Below are 20,861 nucleotides of genomic sequence, written 5' to 3'. Positions count from 1 at the left end.
CAAAGCGTTGGCGGCGCAGTTCACTAGATCCTGGGTCATTGTAGGTCAGTGTTACTTTACAGAGGAATCAACGCTCAACGAGGAGATAATGTTGTCGATGTCATCACCGGTGACTAACCTTTATTTTTAACATATCCACAGTCGACGTGAAGTTGTGATTTCAGAAGGTGAAAGATGGCTCTATCAAGGCTAAGTAGCACCCTTTCGTTCGCGAGGCACTTTCACCGAAGTTCACAGAGTGTATTTCGTTTGACATCGCCAAAGTACGGACCAGGTTCCGCTAATGGCATTCTGGTGAGAAACATCACCAAAAGTCAGCGAGACAAGAACATCAAGATCTACTGGACAACCATTGGCCAGTTTGTCTTTTGGTGTTTCGTTGGGTATATGATTGTTGGACCTATACAGCGATGGTTCACGTTCGGCAATGTCTCCCGGAGGGAAAGAAAACGAAGGGAACTCAGAGAAAAGGAGGCGTCCCAACAACAATCCGAAAACGAGGGAGCGCTTGCCTTACAAAGTGACTTTGGCAGAACGGAATCATCCCCGTCAACAGATGGTATCCTCTCTCTTCCTTCAGTTAAGGCTGCACAGGTTGTCCATGATGGCCCCTCTCCACCTCTTCCACCACTACGCTCAAAACAGTTAAACTTCATTGCTGACACAGTAGAAAATGTGCTCCCAGCGCTGGTGTACATAGAAATCCATGATAGGTCAGTTTGATGAAGATGAGATGATTGAGATGGAAGTGTGATGGTAGAAGTGCTTATGATGACGATGATGATGATGATGACGATGATGATGATGATGATGATGATGATGATGATGATGATGATGATGATGCTTGAGGTGGTAGTATGATAGTGGAGGTAGTGATGATGATGATGACGATAATGACGATGATGATGATGATGATGATGATGGTGATGATCATGGTAATGATGATATGATGATGATGATGATGATGATGATGCTTGAGGTGGTAGTATGATAGTGGAGGTAGTGATGATGATGATGATAATGATGATGCTTGAGGTGGTGATGACAATAATGATGATAATTCTGACAATTATGATGATGGCAATTTTATGATATTGAATGATAATGCTGAAAGACGTACAATGGGAGTGGAAACAGTTGTCAGAACTGTGCCTGTGCGAGTTTCTTGTTTACAAACAATGTATTTCGTGACGATATCTAGATGCACCTCATCATCATAGCTGCAACATTTAAATTATAAGATGTAGATTATGACAGACATGTTTTAACTTTCATCAATCACCATCATACCTTGGATACAGTGTTTAAATGGGTCGTATGGGTCCCATACGACCTTTGAGTGCAGTTCCGACGACTGTATCCCTTTAAAGGGCCAGTAACTTTTGACAATATTATCATTATTTTTGTTTTGTATATCAATTTTAACTTCTTACTCTACTCCCCAAAGAATGTTGAAAGTCCCACTATTTAGTTTGTCAACTTAGGGTCTATATGATTGTGTAAAAAATGCATTGTTATTGTTTACATACAGCTAGTTTTCAATCGGGTTTGAACCCACAACATACGGCATCAGTCGCCTAGCGGAGAGGCCACAGAGAGAACCGCTCGGCTAAATCTCCACTCCCAAAAAAGAGTGGTTCAATAGCCGGCTAAGTTGTTACATTTTTCTGACTGAGACCGCTCCACACGTTGTAGAGTTTGTGAAGCACTCGCGCACGCATGCTCACTATCACACATCGCACATACAAACTTTATCGAGGCAAAGAAACGAATTTCATCGCTTTAACTGGGCGAACGATAACCTCGGGGACAATTCTGTCCACCAGCAGAGTTACCAACCCAGGGTTGTTTACATTTTAGTTCTAGTCCGGACCAGAAGTCACTTTTCAACAATAACATTAACAATGCAGTTTACACACATACAGGCTGCATTGACAAGTTGAACATTGTGTATATCAGTATGCTTTGGGAAGTAGCACAAGGAGTTATGGTTGGCATTCAAAACAAAAATGGTGAGAAAGTTATTAAAAGTTGGCATTACTGGCCTTTTAAATACTATAATTAATGGCTAAATAAGTATGCGTTATCAGTATGCACAAGGACAAATTAGTCAGAAATATAATGATGATGAATGAGCAGCAAACAACAGCAAATTTACTTCTCCATTTGATATCTTGAATTTACAACCATTATTTGAACAGTTAAAGCACTGTACTTTGTGATTTTGTCTATGAATGAAATACAGCATTGTATATTTAGATTGAAAGGATAGCTTTTCCTTTTTCTCTTGTAGGCATCCATTCTTTGGTCAGGATGTACCCACATCCAATGGTTCAGGATTCATTGTCAGTCCTAATGGCTTGATCCTGACGAATGCTCATGTGGTAGCGAACAGAAAGACAGTCAAAGTGAAATTACAAGATGGCAGAGTGTTCGATGGGAGAGTGAAAGCCATCGATCCTGTTTCAGACTTGGCAGCCATCCAACTTGATGTCAAGGTAATAATCAAATCCACTGGATGTATATTGGTGTGTGGCATTTATGTTGTTTCCCAGTAAAAGTAGTGACTGTGAATCTGATTGAACATCTGGCCATACAAAAGGTGTCACTGAATAAGTTTCAAGTCTATGTCAAAACTACTGAAATCATGTTGAAGTGCAACTTTTGTCAAATGTGATATACAGTTTACATTAACTAATTTCAAATAGGTAATTCCTTGCAGAAAGAAAGTTAATTTGTGCTGAGTTCATATAGCATTCTCTGCAATTGTTTTACGTTAATATAGATAATAATGTTATACTCAGAGTATTTTACCTTTTGAAATAAAAGCCAATGAAACTAATCCCATTGTGGAAAAAAAGGCTATTTGGCATGAACAAAATAATAATGGGCATCCACCAGTGGATTTCATCATACTTTCCACACATGTTTTTATAGGATGTGCTGCCATCAATGAAGCTTGGCACATCATCAGAGTTGAGACCTGGAGAGTTTGTCATTGCGATGGGAAGTCCACTAGCCTTAAGTAACACTATAACATGTGGTATTGTCAGCACTGCCAGTCGAGGCAGCAAAGAACTTGGTTTGAGAAACAAAGATATGAATTACATCCAGACAGATGCAGCAATTAATGTGAGTGAAAATGTTTCAATTTTATTGCGTTGTCAAGGAAGACATGAATTCAAATCTATGGAAATTGCTTGGCAGCTTTGTGGCCTACAGGAAATAAAAACAGAAGAGCACATGAAAATGAAGTGGACATATGCTAATCCTTGTGGTTGACCAGGAACATTCACATTTGCATGTGTTCCATTCTACAAGAAAATTGTGATTCTTTCAGGCAAAATGAGTAACTGTCAATGGGGATAAATTTTAATCCTTTTCCTGCAAGCCTTATCAGCCACTATAATGCTAAGTTGGTTAAAATCAGCATTACTGCAAGCCGTATTTTAAAAAGATAATCAACAAAAACTGCTGAAGACATACAGAATATTTCTCTGACGTATCATGCTACAACTTACTGACTTTACCATCAGTGATGGTGTATGTCACTGGTGTGGGATGACACAGTGACCTTTTGCACTTTGAATGACTTTACCTCAGAAAGGTCAAAGTAGCTGAAGAGAAGGTCTGTTTCGTGCACAACAAAAACCAAAACAGTCTCTGCGAATAAGTGATAAATGTTATTGGTAACCAATAAAGATAACAAGCACTCCTGTCATGACATGTTTTTACCATGTTTAATCCAATTTTTTCCCAGTTTGGCAATTCTGGAGGTCCACTGGTAAATTTGGATGGTGAAGCAATCGGCATTAATACCATGAAAGTGACTGCTGGCATTTCCTTTGCCATCCCCATCGACCACGCCAAAGAATTTCTAGTGAGAGTAGAAAAACTTGAAAGAGAAAGTAAGTGTTATATTAATAACTGTCGAGAGATTTCTGTTCATAAAAAATCATATTAATGAATTTTATGAGATACATAAAACTTTGACATTGAAGAAAGATAAATATTGTATTCTTTTACAGAATCGCAACCTAAGGGATGGTTTGGTGGCGGTGGTCAGGATGATGCAAAAAAGATCAGTATCACACCAAAGAGACATTACATTGGTCTGACAATGTTAACCTTGACTCCTGGTATTGTATGTGAACTCCAACAGAGGATGGATAACTTCCCTGATGTCAAGAGTGGTGTGCTGATTCACAGTGTTGTCTTGCAGTCACCTAGCCACAGGTAGGATTACTGGCTGCTGTCATTACAGTGAAAGCCAGCTGAGACTGAACGATGAAATTGATCTAAATGTTAACACACCTGTGTTACTGCATTGAGAACTTGCTCCCGGATTTGAAACAGTACTGGCACTGATAAAAGGACTGTGTATTTACTTGCTATATATAAAACACATAGGGGAGTATACTGTCTGGTACACTTTAGATACAGACAGCTTGTATAACATTGCTATACCGCCCCATGTCACATTATATAGCAGCTGAGTCAATGTCAAGCTGTGCTCTTTGTCTTTGCCTTGGCATTTCTTGAAGTTCTTTGCCCCAAAAAGTTAAAAGTTGAAAGTAAAGCTTATTATTTTACCAACAGTCAAATGTTTTGAACCGTTTAGTTTCTTTTTACTTGAGAAAACCACACACACATACACCAATCAGTTCGTACCGGCTGGCTGGTTTTATAGCTACCGTATATCTAAACAATTACAGTGAAAGCCTACTGTGAAACAACACTATCATCTGTCTGTTGTTTGTTGTTTGCTGCAACTTAACTGCAAGTAGTAGTACTGCTCCTGTAGTAAATTTGGAAAGAACCTTACAAACCAATTACACAAGTGAGATACACTGTAACATTCAGATCAATTTCATCATTCATGCTCAGCTGGCTTTCACTGTAAAGTAGCCACTTGTTGAACACCATATTGTATGAAAGGACTACTGTTGTTTGAATGCATCTAAATGTGTCTACATGTATAATTGAATCTAAAACCATGTGAAAATTGTATCAACACTTGAGATGTTAGAACTTGCAGCTGATGGGAAGTAGGAGTAGGAAAGAGCCAAAAAAACTTTTGAAAAAAATACTCCCTTTGTCATCATTTCTGTTACCAACAACTTTGTTAGGAATCTCTGAAAAAACAAAACTTGCATTGTTTCATGTCTGTTAATTTTCTTCCAAATTTCAGCCTTTTGCGTTTATTTTTGGCTTCAGGTGATGAACCCCAAATTTCCTCACTTTATGAATAAATGCCTACGTCATAGTTTCACATCGATAAGGTAGTGTCATTTTGATGACAAGTCTAATCTCATGAGAGGGGATGGGTGTTGGGCCACTCTCTCAAAATATCCATGATGGAGACCCCTGATCATATCATTTACTGTGACAAATTTCCAGGGAAGGAGGTGTGATAAAAGTGAAATGGCAAGAAAGATGGATAGTTTAAAACTTTGAAGTAGTCCAAAGATCTTCAAACTTTCTGAAAATTTCAAAACAATTATCTTCTTAAAGTTTATTTAAGAATTTTCTATATTTTCCATTTCAGTGCGGGAATTAGACCAGGTGATGTGATCATCAACATCAATGGAAATGCTGTCAATAGTGCTAGTGATGTCTTTGATGCAGTCAGCAAAAACAAAACCCTTGATGTTACCATCATCAGGAAGGATGCCAAGATCAAGGTCAAGATAACCCCGGAAGAAGTTGACTAGCAGTACAGTAATACATCTCTATCATTAACTATAGGTTGTTGAGTGCATATCTGTAAAATTCTAAACAAAAACAAGGGGCAGTTTAAGTTCTTGGATAGCCACATGACTATTGGTCAGTGTTGATCATGTGATGGTCAGCTGACCTATTTTCATTGAGACGTGTTGCTGCTATGAAGCTGTAGGGAAGGACTCATTCTTTCCACATGACAGCTTGATCAGATTTTCTTTTATGAATAATTTTTTCATGATTAAAAGTTTTCAGAGAAAATTAAAGCTGTGTTGAAATTATTACAAAATTTTCAAAATGGAGCTTTATGTTAATGTCTGCTATTTTTTGCTATGTAAATGTGTGATTATAAATTGAAAACTGATCAGTGAAGCTCAAAAATGATATGCACCAAACATTAAAGATCTATCTGTTTAATATGAAGTCCATTTACATAGTAGCATATGTTGAATGGTACAGCATATGCATATGTGGCACAGGTTCACTGCCCACAAAATGATGGTGCTTTAAAAAAGGTGGTATTCTGGCAGTAAATTTGTCAAATCATAACTTTCATTGCTTTGATTATGTTCGTGTGCAATGTATGGTAGTGAGTATGTATGTTTGAGTGCCTCATACACTTTACAGTGTGTAGAGGGGCTTTGGTCAGAAAAATTGTAACAACTTATCATGTTTTATTGAACCAGTCTTTGTTTAAGTTTGCTGATTTAGTGGAGTGGTTTTGTCTGTGATGTTTGATAGTGTGACTAGGTGCGGTACATAGTGAGTTTGAATCTGACTGGGAATTTCCTGAATTAGCTCCCACTCACCATATAGTGATATGGTAAGAGGAGTTACTATGGTAACATGGCTGTTTTGATTCCACTGCTGTTTTGATATTACAAGTGTTAAATTTTTTGGAATCTACATCAGAAATTTTCATGAGAAAATCTTGCACTCCTGGACGTATTTTATATTGGACATTTGAAAGTCATTCATTAGCTCAGCCATGACAATGTGTGTCTTCTGCTGGACTATGTGTCAGTGTGTCTATGTATGTGTGTGTCTGTGTGTCTGTGTGTTCATGCTTTTGAAGTGTGAGTTTCCTTTCCAATATAACTTTCAACTTGACCTTGAAATGTGCAACCATGACAATCAAGATGAAAATGTTATACTTAAGTTCCCCTCTAGCAATACCTGTGATTTGAAAATATCATCAGGGCTTTACTTGGTATAACTACCTTTCTGCCCTTACAGATAATAACCTTAACATTTGACATATCCATAAAAACTTATTCTGCTTTCATTCTGCAGAAAAGAAATAAACTACTGGTAATTAAGTCTGCCAGAAATTAGAATATTCTGCTACTTACTGTATTCTAGACATATTTCTGACTTAGCAGAGCAACGTTGTACCAATCATACACTTTATGGTGTACAAATAATTTTCAGCTGTCAAGAAATGGTATTGTGTTAGAACATTGTCTGATAACAAAACCATAGATAGCTAACATGTTTCAACACGTCATGTTTGTGACAGCATGTAGCCATGAGTTTTCCCTTGATCCAATGATAGCATTCATGCAGTGATGGAAATTAATGGAAATTTTAAAAGTGATGGATGTATATTGTACACTCATGAAAAGAGAACAAAGCATATGGTTGTTGTACTTCCATTGGACGGAAGGTGTATTGACCAGAAACTTTGTGAAAACTTATTTTTTCAACTATTACATTGCTACGTATACTTTGCCCTAGTGCGTATTTGTTCCAGTTTTAACTCAAAGAAAACACTTTGTTTATGATGATTTTAAGTTTCATGATCACTGAAAAAGGCAGTGTTTTCATTGTAGACCTTCCAGTGTGGTGCTGCACATTTGGATCATCCAAGAGAGAGTAGTTGTCTTGACATTTTGCCAAAACTATTCTACAGTAAATATTGTCTTTATTATTCATGTTGTTCTGAAATTTAATAATTATATTTTATGATCAAGAACATGTTCAGACTTTGTAATATTTTTCACTCTGTGAAAAATATTTCTTTTGCTTTCTCCACAAATTACGGAAAGTTATTTTTAGTGCTTTATAAAGTCAGTTTAATATGCAAAGTTTCTTTCTATCCCGTGTGTGATCATCGACATGTAATGGTGATTTTACAGAAACTGATTTACGCATATAGATTAAAAAGATAACATTGTTATACACTTAAAGTGATCAGACTTCATCAACGATGCTGTAGAGTGTAATTTTGATATTACAAGTTTTCTTTAATAATAAACCAAATATCACCAGTTTCTTTGCCCCTTTGTATGTTTTGATATATCAAGTCTGTGTCTGTACCCAACAGTATATAAAAGAAGTTCGAATTTTTTTCCACAAAGGTATTATGTCATAGTATCATGAAAATATCCTTATGCCCTTATTGTTAGGGCGCCCTCTATGACATGACTTCTCTTTTCTTCCCTGTTATGATGCATATGCTGTTTATGGCAGTGTTTTTCAACACAAGTTGGCAACAAATTCAAAGTTTTTCATATTTTGCAAAGGATTGGCATATAGCTAAAAGAATGTCTGGCACAGATATTCAAATATGTCTGCCGATCAGAAATTTTGAATTTGCATAAAAAAATTGCATGGACTTCCCTTTTCTGTTGTACGCCACTAAAATTTAGACAAAAACATGAAGTCACTTAATTCAAAGGAAATCCGGCTCAAAAGTGTAATGTAAAGGAATAAAATTGTCAATAGTCCTTTAACCTTTGACCCCAATTTCCTGTAAACAGGTCCACAATCACTATTGATAAGTGTTATTTTGTGACAAACCATGGTGCTGAAAGGGTTAGAAAGAGGTCTTGATTAATACTAATGTCTATCACTGATCAAAATTGCTGTAAGAATCAATCTTTAAACTCTCCATCATCTTTATGGAAGAAAGCAAGTGCTGAAAACACCAGCTTCATCCTACATGTTGATGTAATGTTCCATTTTTCATTTTTAGAAACATTAACTAGAAAATCTCAAGTGACGACTCCAAATATCAGTGAAACCATTTATTTGTATTTGTGAAATGGAAAGTAATTTGCAATCTTTATTCCAATTCTTAATTGAAGACATAAAGGTTATACGCTTGAAAAGTTTGCTGTTTATCAAGTTACATCCAGAATGATAACTTTTCTAATGGTTTCAAGACTCATGTTACGCAGCAAAGTATCCTAAGAGATGGAAATCTTGACTGCACATTCAAAATTCTCACCACTTTCAAATGGCTCATACTTCAAATCAACGAATGAGTCATCGATACCATAGCTGTATATTTCTCTTGAGCAAATGCACAGTGGAGTCAGTTTCATCAGAAGAAATTATCCAGATGTGAAAATATAATGGGGTGGTGACGTTTTGCATGTCTGAAGTTTAACTTGTTCACTCACTGGAAAACTGCTGGGCAAGTCAAACATCCACTTCAGCGTAAACGACTTTGGTGTTAAATCTGTGTAAAGCGGTTCAGAATTTTATGTTTCAAGGTGCATGGATACTGTTTACCACTCCACTTGCCATCATGTAATATATGATGAAGTTTTATACCGCCACCAAGCAGCAACAGTTGCACAGACAGAAAATGGGAAAGCTTAAACACAAAGTGAGACTGTGACAAATGAAATGTTTGGCTCTTCAGACATAGCTCAGCTACAGCACTTACAAGTAATTTATTAAGCTATTAATCGACCAGCCCTAATGTGTTTGTGTATTGTATGTCTGATGTGTCTTGGCAGGCAATCAAGAAATGGGTACAGCTCGGCAAATTGAAGTGAGTGAATAAAACAGCAAATTCACACGTCGCTCCTTTCCAGGGTTTTAACAAGATTTGACTTTCTTACATCTGAAATTACCCATACTCATCAATTTTTATGTCAAATCTTTGAGGTCATCGACATCAAATGTTACAGCTGAAATGACTCCCAAGTAAGCAAATAGTTATTCTGTTGCATATTCACATACCAGTGGTGGGAAAGACCACTGACCAAAGCAATTTGGATGCCATTAGATCTTTGAAGGGATATAGGATGTACTGTAAAAATGAAAAAAAAAAATTTTTACACTTAAAATTTCTTTTTGCAGGAAATGAAATGTATATTATTGTTAGCTCCCAGCCTCCCGACAAGAACAACAGAAGTTTGTGAGTGCTCAGTGAAATCAGCATATTGAACTTTGATGGTTTCCAGGTGTCTCAAGTACTGTGCATTCCCCAGTTACAAAATTCTTTGCAGGTACCTTTGGGCATTCATTGGCTGGTTTCAAACGACCCATTTGTAAAGACTTTAGATTAGAGAAAATATAATGTTTTACCAATTGAAGATTATTTCCCTCTGATTGAGACCACCCAAGTACAGATCCATTCATCCAATGTAAATGCTAATTGTGAGTTCAGTGATCCCTTTAGAGTAAACCAACAGGATTTGAACTACCAATAACAGATGTATGAACCCGTGCAATGCAAATATAAAGATCGGATAAGTCTTTTAATTTTCAGCTGAGATGGCATATCCCAGTCATTACAGATTCCATGCTCCTCAGATAGTCTCAAAGAAATCTGTGCCAAGTTGTAGCTTTAACCTAGCTGTTTCTAGGGGAATACACTATTCATGAGGTCAATAGCTGCTGTGGTTAATTGCATTGGTTTTAGAGAAAGTATCAGCGCAAGTTGCTTCAGAATCGATTACGTTCGCTATAATTTATCTTCATCTGATTCAGGTTGGCGCCACCATAATAGCTCTGAAAGCGTCAAGTAACATTTAGTATACATTACATTGGAAACGAAAAGCACATTTTAAAGTCACAGTGGCACACCAGTGTTGAGAACAAAGAGCACTTCCCATTATTTAAAGCAGAGATTACCATGAAGTATTTCCACACTGCCAAAAAGGAATTATGATTTTAATTTTAACATAACAGAATCACATGTGTCCCAAAACCTACGAAATGGAGATTCCTGTTGCCATACAGGAAACACTTGTTTTTCTCCAGTGTATTAGTCATGCACTTCTGGTTGGTCTGAGTATTCATTAGACATTCCATAATTTACCTTTGCTTAGCTATAAAATTAAACACACCAAATCTATAGTAAAAGTACATACTATATGGCCCTATTATGATATATGTTGTACTTGGGTAAGCTAATTTCTTCATTTCAAAAATCTTTTAATTTTTTTTCAGTCTTTTCAGACTAATCTTGATTATGACATTTTGGCATTTTCTTTCATGTCATTGAAATACTGTAGGAGCACTAAAGTGCAACTCTACACAATGTACGTGGAAATACTTGAAATCCATCAAGCCATGGACGAAGCTCTCTAAGCAGATACAGGGATGATAAGTGACACTTGAGACACCACAGTGTACAAGATAGATGGAGGGAACACTGTTACATTTTCCACAGAGTGCTAGGTATCACTTGAAAGCCTTGTCATGTCAGCCTTAACAGTGTTGTAATTCTGCGTGACCTCTAGATAGGAGTTCAACATTCCACAAGTGGCGTCTATACTTATATCAATATCCAGCAATTTGAAGTGATTGAAATGCTTTGCTTGCCCTTTCTTCAGTGGAAAGGAATATTGTATTAAAATACAGAATTGACAGACTTTGGAAAAAGTGGTTGATGGGCAATGCAGTTAATGTGATTCTGCTGCTTAATGGTTAAGCTGTATTAGATTATGGATTAGTGTAGAAAGCAACATTACACACTAATCTACTTATTTCAACAGGGAAGGTAGGATAAACAAATAAATACATAAATAAATAACATTCAACATATTCAAGATGCGACGCCAGTATTGCCACTAGTTACATGTAGTGATACTGACGTCACATATCTTAAATATGTTGCATGTGTTATTTATATGATTGTCTGTTTGTTTGTTTTTCCTGGCTTCGCCTAAGCCTTTATACAATCTAGTTTTTTTGCCAATCTGTATTTACACATTTTTGGGGAAAGTGTCATTTTTGACCTGAACAAAAACATACAAAAACATTACAAATGAAGGCCTGGCAGGATCAATGACAGCCTTTATTGGGTTCCTTCTTGTGAGGTGGACTTCCTCTTGCAGATCACAATTATACTGGTCATCAAACTTTGAGTGTTGTGCTTTCCGCGTGGTTGGAACTGGATCACTGTTACCCTGCTGTTTGCCCAATCAAGTGACTGCATTCAAACTAGTAGGATTTGGTGTATTTCTTGGAAGACATACAGAAATTGTTAACTCAATATCTCAGTCACAGAAAATTCAAGGATTTAAAATATTTTTTTTTAGGACAAATAATGCACTACCAACATTAAGAAATGCATTTTTATGGCAACCTACGTTTAACAACAGCATTGTTCATATAAATCATAGGTCATGATTTGCTTTCCAGGATTCCCTTAATTTTTTTATTATTTTCCAGTAGTGCTTTGAACGTCCATACGTTACCAGATGTGTACACACTTGGTAGTTTGAAATAGCACTGATGGTAGGCAACAGGTCATATTCATTGTTGAAAAATGTCCTTTCGAACACACTTGGGTAACTGAAAAATTCTATTTCACATGCGTCTTAAATATCATGAAATGCAAAATGTATACGGCTGTGAAAACCAGTATCTTGTATGATCGTTTATTTTCCAGAAACAGTATCCATAATCAGATATTTTAGTAAGGTTTACTTTTTCTTGATTATCACATGCGAAAACCAATACCTTACAAAATTTTTAATTTTCCAAAAAAAGGATCTAGGATCAAATATTTGATTGAGGTTTTCCTTGATTTTATATGACTTGGTTACCTTTATTCCAGCTTTCACCACATTGGGTCCCACATTTTATGATCATCAGAAAGATTTTTAGAGAATTACTTCAGCAGTAAGATTCTTTTCTTTGTAATTACCGGTATGTGTCATTTATGGTGTTTTACTCTCTTCTATTGCATAATTGCAGAAAAAATTCATCACTTTGCAGACAGTCTAAAGTATGGCTGGTACATCTTTGTAGTTATGTAGAACAACAGAAAGAAGGGACAATAAATTTGGTTTAATAATATCATATTAGTTTTTATTATTTTCGAGTGACCATCACACTTGACAGATTCACTCATTACACTACATGTCAGAAAGCATTCTACATTCAAAACACTGTCAATATCATAAACACAAGCAGCACAAAATGACAGACAGATATCTGCACAAAATTATTCATAGAAATTGTTTTTTGCAAAAAATGTACAAAATTTATTCACAAATCCGTATATTTGATATGCTGGAATCTGTCATTTTATTGAAAAGATTTTTGCTCAGATTTAGATAATGTGGGGTATTTGTATCTTCAGAGTAATTGAGGTGGAAAGCAAAGATATGCTTGTCAGCAATGCGCTCAGTTTTGGACTTGGCAGCTGTTAGTTTGGATCTGCATGACACATTGTGTGTCACAGTGCATCATCATTTAAACTGAGTTCAAAGTTCAAGTGTTGCTAAGCAATATAAAATCCTCAGCTTGCTCCGTCAACCAATCAGGTTTGACTTTCTTGGAAACTGCCTAAAAGTTTCTCCTATATCTATAGAAGGTCTGCAAAAATTAACCTTGTGTAAAAATCACAAGATCACAGCCATGCGGGGAAAACCTAATTTTGCACATGTCGTGTGAAAATGACCTCTCTATCAAAAATATTACACGTGTGGCAGAAGTTTGTCTTGCCCAGAAAACTTGAAAATAAATAATTTTATTTTGGCTCTATATATGATACACAAAATGTCATTTTAAAACCATTTGCAAGTATGCATAGTTGAATTTGGCACAATGACATCATGAATGGTAACGTCATCGCAATTTTTGATGTTCTCTACTTCTTGAAAGGTGTAATGGTGTGAGTATACATGCACTGCAGCTATGGTATCGGTGAAACATCTCCGGTGAATGCTCGGAATCGATATTCCAACTCTCTTCTCCGGGCATTGAGATCATGGTGCAAGACTTCGGCCTAGAGTACAAAGGTGAAATGGGAAAGTCAATACCTTGGGCCTTTCTGATCATGTGATGCTAGAATGACAAAGTCCATCAACATAAACACTCCAATTTATCATTTTGGTGAACAGATGAATTTCAATGGACTACTTTCATACATAAAACAGAAACTTTACTGGAGCTTGATGACTTTCTTTCATGATGTTCATGAAATTAGAATTTAAAAGCTTGTGATGGAAGAAAACAGCAAGGGTGAGGATGCCCACAACCATGAGCAGATTGTATTCTAATGTATTGAGTGAAACAAAATTGTCCTTTTATGATACGGACATTTTCACTGCTATTCCTGTTGTGTTATAAAAAAGACGTGAATAAACCCTGGTTACAGCAGAGAGTGCTTAAGTGAGGAATTTACGTTCACTATCGAACAGCATCTGGCAAAGATTTTAACATCTATATAGCAATGTTTTTCAGTAGTTATTATGTACGTGTACTTGATGACTGATGCACAAGAGAAGAACCATTCTTCAATTTTTGACAACCAAATGTACTTTATTAAGCCTCACTGCCTTTTCACGGTGTAATCGGGTCTGTGTGTATGCAGCAATAGAGGCTGACAGAATTACTTAGTGCCAAATGGAGTGACTGGATGAATTTGAGTAAAAAATAAAACTGCTTAGTGCTGTCCTCTCAACAATAACAGGAATAAACAGCAAATGTATTTTGTAAAATAAAATTATGCAGACTGAATATTTAATAATTGGCAAAATATGATGGTACAACTCAACAATTTCAAATTTTATTAAGACGCCTCTCCTCACACACAGTATTTGAACTGATTTTAATATCTTCATCTGTGAATTTTATTTCAAATATTATGGAAATAGGGAATATAGAAAAGCTTCACTTCTGAGCTCAGTGATATATGTATTTGGTTCAAACTTGAAGTAATTGATCATGAGATGATAATGTTATGAGGTGAAAGTGTTGAAGAAAACATAGGCATGTATACCAAAGACAGTACTAAAACTGCATATCAATATTCCATGGAAAGTGAACTGTTCCTGTCTTAGGCATATTAAATATACGCATATTAATAGATGAGTATGATTTGATTCAATATATGTTGTGATCATTAAATCTAGTACAATTTCATTTCTTATCACAACTCTGTAGGTTATATTCTTTTCTGAAATCACACTTGATTAGTACAGAACATTGTAAATCTATACTATTCAACACACTATAAAGATAAAATTGCAGTACTTCACATCTATTTTTGTCTACAAAAATAGTTCAGTGCCATGATGAACTTTTTATATGTAAACATTCTGGTTTGTACCAAAGTAAACATTTAGATAATCACAGAATGGAAACATGTATGCACACAGAAATTTCATGTTATAGGTTTGATTGACTGACTAGAATTGACAGAATTGATCACACTTGACAAAAATGACTCCACAGACAGATAGAATATCACACATGGTATAATATCAACTGACGAGACAAAACTCCATGGGACTGTCAGCAATTATGTCCTAATCTGTACTTTCGTGCCCCAGGCGATATAAGTAAAACGAAAATTCTCCTCTGTTTGTAAAACAATTATTATAAACATAGCAGTCTGTTTCTGAGTCCTAAGAAATACTGTGTATGAAATCTTGACCTCATCTTTAAATTTATATGCAAGATGAAAGTCCTATTTTTATCCAAACAGTCAGCCTTTGTGTTATTGAACATGGACGTTGTCATAGATTTGATAGCATTTATGGAGAAATGAATGCCTGATCTCATTTGTTCACATACTCTTCAAATACAAGTATAAATTATATCAGAAATACATATTTATTCCTGTTCATTATTCTTCCAAACTTTCCATCCAATCAATGAAAACATCATGAATAAAGCTGTGCTCCCAGACTTGATTACAACTGATATACATCTGACATACAAACTTTGAAACCAATCTGGGTTTCAGCAAAGATGTTGCTACCAAAAATGAGAAAGTAGCCAAAAGTTTACACACACTAATTTCAAATCTACCCGAAGTCATCCTTGGCACCTGTAAACTAAGTTTGAAGGATGTTAGCAGAGTGTGCAAATTTTGTGATCATTTCATTTAACTTGAAAAAGAGTACATATACTGGACCAAGAAACCGAAAAACTAAAATTCAATGCTATCAGACAAGTAGCTCCTGAGAAGATCATTGAAGTTTTGTAAGGAAAATGTGAAGCAAAATGGACGATTTTACATAGGCAAATTTTAAACCTATTTGAGCATATGACATCCCAAGGAATAAATGGTACCGGTATGTACCAAATATCAAAGCAATTGGACTTATAGTTCTGGAGCTTTTTATTTTTGACCATTGTGCATTTTTGAAATCCATTTGAATATTTTTGAGACTAACACTTTCATAAGAACAAAATCTAATATTCAACCCATGATACATCATCACACCAAATACTGAGATGAATCCAGTAGTATACACAGATATATATATATATATATATATATATATATATATATATATATATATATATATATATATATATATATATATATATATATATATATATATATATATATATATATATATATATATATATTTTAGTTCACTTACACATTGCACAAAGAAGAAAATTTCACTGGCAAAAATCAAACCTTCACAGGCCTACTATGGAGAGTAATTCACCACACAGTTTGGGAGGACTAAATTCATCACTAACAGACAGGTGTATGTAGAATCTCAATTAAAGTGGATACAAGAATACATATGACCCCCGCATGTGACCTTTACTCTGAAAACATAACTCACAAAAGGTTACATGCCAAGTGAAATTGCCATTTCCCACTTATCCCTCAAGCTATCAGACATTTATATCCTGGCTAATTTGTAAGAGAAAGGGTATAGTGTGTTCTTGTGATTAGGTGGTGTAAAACAAGGAAATCTTGACAGGATGTGACACAATGATTAATTCCCCACACACATTGACTTACTCTGGCCTTTAAAAGAGTCTAAGTTTGGAATACCGGGCTGGAAGGGGCAACTGTAAAAATTCAGAAGATGGTCAATATCTGGGGTTATAAAATGAAATTAATAGAGAGTTATCGACAGAGCAGAGCAAACCAACTATTAGAGGTATACCACACAATGCAGAAAACAAAACACAAAATGTGAAAGACGTCAGTTAATACAACCTCAACACAAATGAAAACAAAATAATTTTTAGAGGAAACAGACAAAAGATGGTTACATGTAAGATAGAAACGTCTCACAAATTAGGAGTGGTATCTTTGCTTACTAAAATTCATGCTTCTTTCAGTAACATCTTGAAATACATGCAGGAAATGAGTATTTAATTGATAACTGATACAGCAAGAGCTAGCCAATCCATTGTCAAAATGCACTGAATCAGATGGTCCTTTCATATAACGTTCAATTTTTGTGAAAAACTAACATGAATAGATGATGGTTAATGCAACACATGCAAGAAAGAAACCATGATGTCATGTCGCTAGAATGAGAGAGTGACAGTAAAGATTTCCTTCACCATTGACTGATTTCAAATAACAATGGTGATGCCAGCATTCAAATGAAATGACTGCTGATTAGAAGTTACAAGAACTGTTACTCAACATGTCTTTGATCATCCTGCCATGGCCGATAGGGTTGAAGAAATGGCTGTTCTCTTGCTGCTACGATTACTTTCAAGACAAGTTATCAGTTTTGGCAACTCACTTAGCCTTATTTCAAGTTGAGCCTCTTTCTGTCTACCTGGTAACACTGGTACAATGTAACTTTAATGGTGACCATTGTCTTTGTGGAATGTCATTCTGTCAGCTCTCTACCATTGTTACTACCAGATACAAAACCAGTCCGGGTCAGCTCCAAAATTGGAGACTCATTATGATAATGTATTCCGGCATTCAGCCAATCATCGACCAGATTACATCATTAATACAGTACAGGTCACGCTGGGTCACAAATTACGCACCAAGTGTGATCGGCAGTTTTGGGCCGCTTATTAAGCCCCTGTATTGTGAATTTCGACAAATTTCAACAGTCAACATAATCCACGTGTTCTGCAGAAGGTCATGTCAAACAAGGAGTCCGATTAGTGAACAAATATTCGAAATATTGACGATTCATTTCTACCCCTAGTTTATCGATTTCGCTCAAGTACCGAGAATCATTTTGTGGATGTTCGTCATCTCTATTAGAAATACTGTTATAAAGGTTATTTGTGTAGGTACGCGTATAACATTTTGCAAGGAAGAAGAGCAATGTCAGAGCTTTAAAACGATACCTGTTTGTAGTTGTCAAACGCAGACTAAAAATGGTACGCGATTTTGAAAATGTGTTGACAGAGTGGCCACACAACTGTTCCCCATACGTAGAATTTGTATCGCTGCCATCACCGATACAAATGGGGTATTCTGAACGATCTGTGTAGGTACACGATTTATATTTCGCAGGACTTCAAGCCAGAGTCTAGGAATCACAGCGATATATGGGGTTTGGTTGTCTTAGCCAGAAAAAACTGGTACGCGCTTTTGAAATTGTGTTTTGACATCAGGTATGTAAGCGGTCTGAAATCACCAAAGTGCGCCGGCAATCTGCGCCGGCGCATTTCAAACTGCGCCCCCATTTTGCGCCGCCCAAACTGCGCCCTTACTCTGCGCCAAAACACTTCCGAGTGTCACAACATCGAGTAGTCGCACTTGCATAGCAGGACGCTTTAGCAGTGTAGACTGTAGATATTAATATCCGTGCCCTAAAAAATGCAGCTCGAAAAATGATATGACATGTTTTCACGGAGTCTCGAAGGTACGAGACCATGTTATGTTTGTATGGGACGGATTACACTCACTTGGCGGTATCGTGGCTTGGCCTCAGCAGCAGTCAAAATTTGTGAATTTTGCATCTCCATAAAGGCCAGGGACTTGATACCCGGGATCAAGTTAATCCCGTTCACCTTTGACATCCACGGACGGGATCGAATGTTTATGTCTGTGTAAATGACGGTCACGATTAGTGTGCACAGGAGGTTGTGCACAGGCCAATGTGTTGACATGCAAACAACAGATTATACGTAACTGAATATAACGGCAAGACCACTATACATGTACAGAGAAACAACGTTTCATGAAGCCCACAATGCTTGTAGCAATAATAGGTGTACTTCAACAGAAATGACAAAGGTACAGTCAATCCACGACGCCGCTGCAACTGGCGTTATTACGTTCCGAATTCGGCTTACCCGGGGCTCTGGCTGCAACTGTACAATTATTGCAGCTAAACGATAGCGTAGATGTCGTGCCATTGCCAAGATACTCTGCTGTTTCCGATCGTTTTGTCTACAGAACTACTAAAAACTCTCTCAATTCGACAAGAAAAAATAATTACGGTTTGAAATCGGTGCATTAATTTATATTTATAAAAAATAATAAAACGTGACATCACCGATCATAAGAAACGTGGTGTTGAAGAACATATATTTTTTGAACAGAAGACTACGGCGTCCATTTTCTGTAAGTATACATGTAATCTAACTTTAGCAAACTTGCGAGTCAAACATCCGAAGAGTAACGTCAATATTTTTGGTTTTGTTGTACTCGTGTTATAAAATAAGTCAAATTTCGGGAAAGTATCTGTACATTTTCGATATCTGTGCAGCGCAAATGTATAAACCGACCCTGCATTTATCCATCCTAAAGACCATGATCAGTTCGCGACTGCAGAACCCCCCCCCTCTCTCTCTCTCTCTCTCTCTCTCTCTCTCTCTCTCTCTCTCTCTCTCTCCCAAAAGTTTAGCCATTTGATGTTTTATTTTGCCGACATTTATTTAACGGTTCACGATGACCGTTCAATGTTAATGTCGATTTTGATTTACGAAGTTTCTTCGTAACTAGAGACATGTCACGGCCTGGAGCTAGTTATCACCACAGGTTATCGTAACGTTGCTTGGATAGTCGTTCGAGGCGGGCGGCCGCAGGTCGCCGTTTTATACCAAGTATAAAACGGCGACCTGCGGCCGCCCGCCTCGAACGACTATCCAAGCAACGTTACGATAACCTGTGGTTATCACTATAAAAACATTCTGTGTCAACGTTTTTGCTTCCGAATGGAGGTGACAGGTGACTTCGTGTGTAAAATATTGAATGGCAATATGAATTTCACCGTTAAAAAAGTCTATGACTTTCAAACTAGTCGCACAAACAACAATAAACATGGCGGAGCAACGATACCGACATACTTTTTTTCCTCGACCTCTGATGAGAGCGACTCGCTGAAATTTTCCAACCTGGTATTGGTAAGTATTTGGCTTTGCCCCGTGTGCTGGGTTATGTACACGTAAACTAATTATACAAAAGTTGTATTCACTGTAAATCAATAAGCCTTTCGAACACGAAAGATATTCGGATATCTGAACCTCAACATCGGTTACGCAGCTCGAAAGTTATCCTCCGAAACAGGACAGGAACATTGGTCAAAGCCGGATTTTGTATGGTATATAGATATGGAAACACGCAGCTCTTTCTTAGAAAGCATGCAATGCATGATGCTCCCTAGCTTGGTCCTTGGAATGTTGCTTTCCGTCTCGCCCCTACACACCATCAATTGTCTAACAATCACAGGATTCAGTCACATGTGTCTTCAAATTTTGATACATTAATCCTACCAATCATCAAGCAAGGAACACATCAAAAAACAATGATCGCGGCTACGGGTTCAAGGACGCTCACGGGGAGAAACACCACGGATTTGTCGCAGAATTGTTATGACTAGCTTTATCTGTTCATGGAGAATATGGGCGATCAGCGTATGGTCGCACATCGAACCGACGCCAAGATAAAAATATGTCCGAAAAGTTTAGTTTTGTTTTATTCAACTGAGTCATCGCCTTTGTTATCGCCTAAACATCCTCGGGTTTTGTTTTCGGGCAGACTGCAACATGAATATCTTCCCAATGCATAGAGTACGGCCGTTCACGCAATCATAGACCCATGTGCTTTGGCAAACGGACCATTTTTTTGTACGTTGGTTAGAAACTAATGACAATATATAGGTGAAGATGTTACATCTGTCAAAGAGTATTGAAGATTAAATTACTTTCATCGATCGACAAAGAAGAGAAAGAATGAGTCAGTGAATATCGAATCATAG

General features: G+C 36.7%; 2 protein-coding genes across 3 annotated transcripts in view; one reads left to right on the top strand and one right to left on the bottom strand.

Moving 5' to 3' along the window:
- The first annotated feature begins 28 nt into the window (after positions 1–28).
- Positions 29–7,995, top strand: LOC139120640 (serine protease HTRA2, mitochondrial-like). Its single transcript, XM_070685158.1, has 6 exons — positions 29–713; positions 2,294–2,498; positions 2,938–3,132; positions 3,761–3,908; positions 4,029–4,236; positions 5,549–7,995. Exons 1-6 carry the CDS (start codon positions 175–177, stop codon positions 5,712–5,714), a joined length of 1,461 nt encoding a protein of 486 aa, XP_070541259.1. The 5' UTR covers positions 29–174; the 3' UTR covers positions 5,715–7,995.
- Positions 7,996–12,753: 4,758 nt separating this feature from the next.
- Positions 12,754–20,861, bottom strand: part of LOC139120638 (leucine-rich repeat-containing protein 27-like) — a 52,406-nt gene continuing 44,298 nt past the window's right edge. Inside the window, exon 11 of one of the 2 annotated variants that reach the window (XM_070685155.1) lies at positions 12,754–13,702. In XM_070685155.1, the coding sequence (XP_070541256.1) occupies positions 13,610–13,702 (93 nt within the window). In that variant the 3' untranslated portion in view covers positions 12,754–13,609. Of the gene's footprint in view, positions 13,703–16,599; positions 16,741–20,861 lie in introns of those variants that run through there. The other variant, XM_070685156.1, reaches the window with a different exon arrangement.

The sequence above is a fragment of the Ptychodera flava genome, chromosome 20, assembly GCF_041260155.1.
Source record: "Ptychodera flava strain L36383 chromosome 20, AS_Pfla_20210202, whole genome shotgun sequence".
Classification (NCBI taxonomy): domain Eukaryota; kingdom Metazoa; phylum Hemichordata; class Enteropneusta; family Ptychoderidae; genus Ptychodera; species Ptychodera flava.
Note: the sequence above shows the minus strand (reverse complement) of the source record. Positions and strands in the feature narration are given on the sequence as shown.

Excerpts from the sequence above, each read along its gene's own strand:
- LOC139120640 (XM_070685158.1), top strand. The coding sequence starts at position 175 with ATGGCTCTATCAAGGCTAAGTAGCACCCTTTCGTTCGCGAGGCACTTT. Across the intron at positions 3,133-3,760 it reads AGACAGATGCAGCAATTAAT|TTTGGCAATTCTGGAGGTCC; the intron begins GTGAGTGAAAAT and ends ATTTTTTCCCAG. Across the intron at positions 4,237-5,548 it reads TTGCAGTCACCTAGCCACAG|TGCGGGAATTAGACCAGGTG; the intron begins GTAGGATTACTG and ends TTTCCATTTCAG.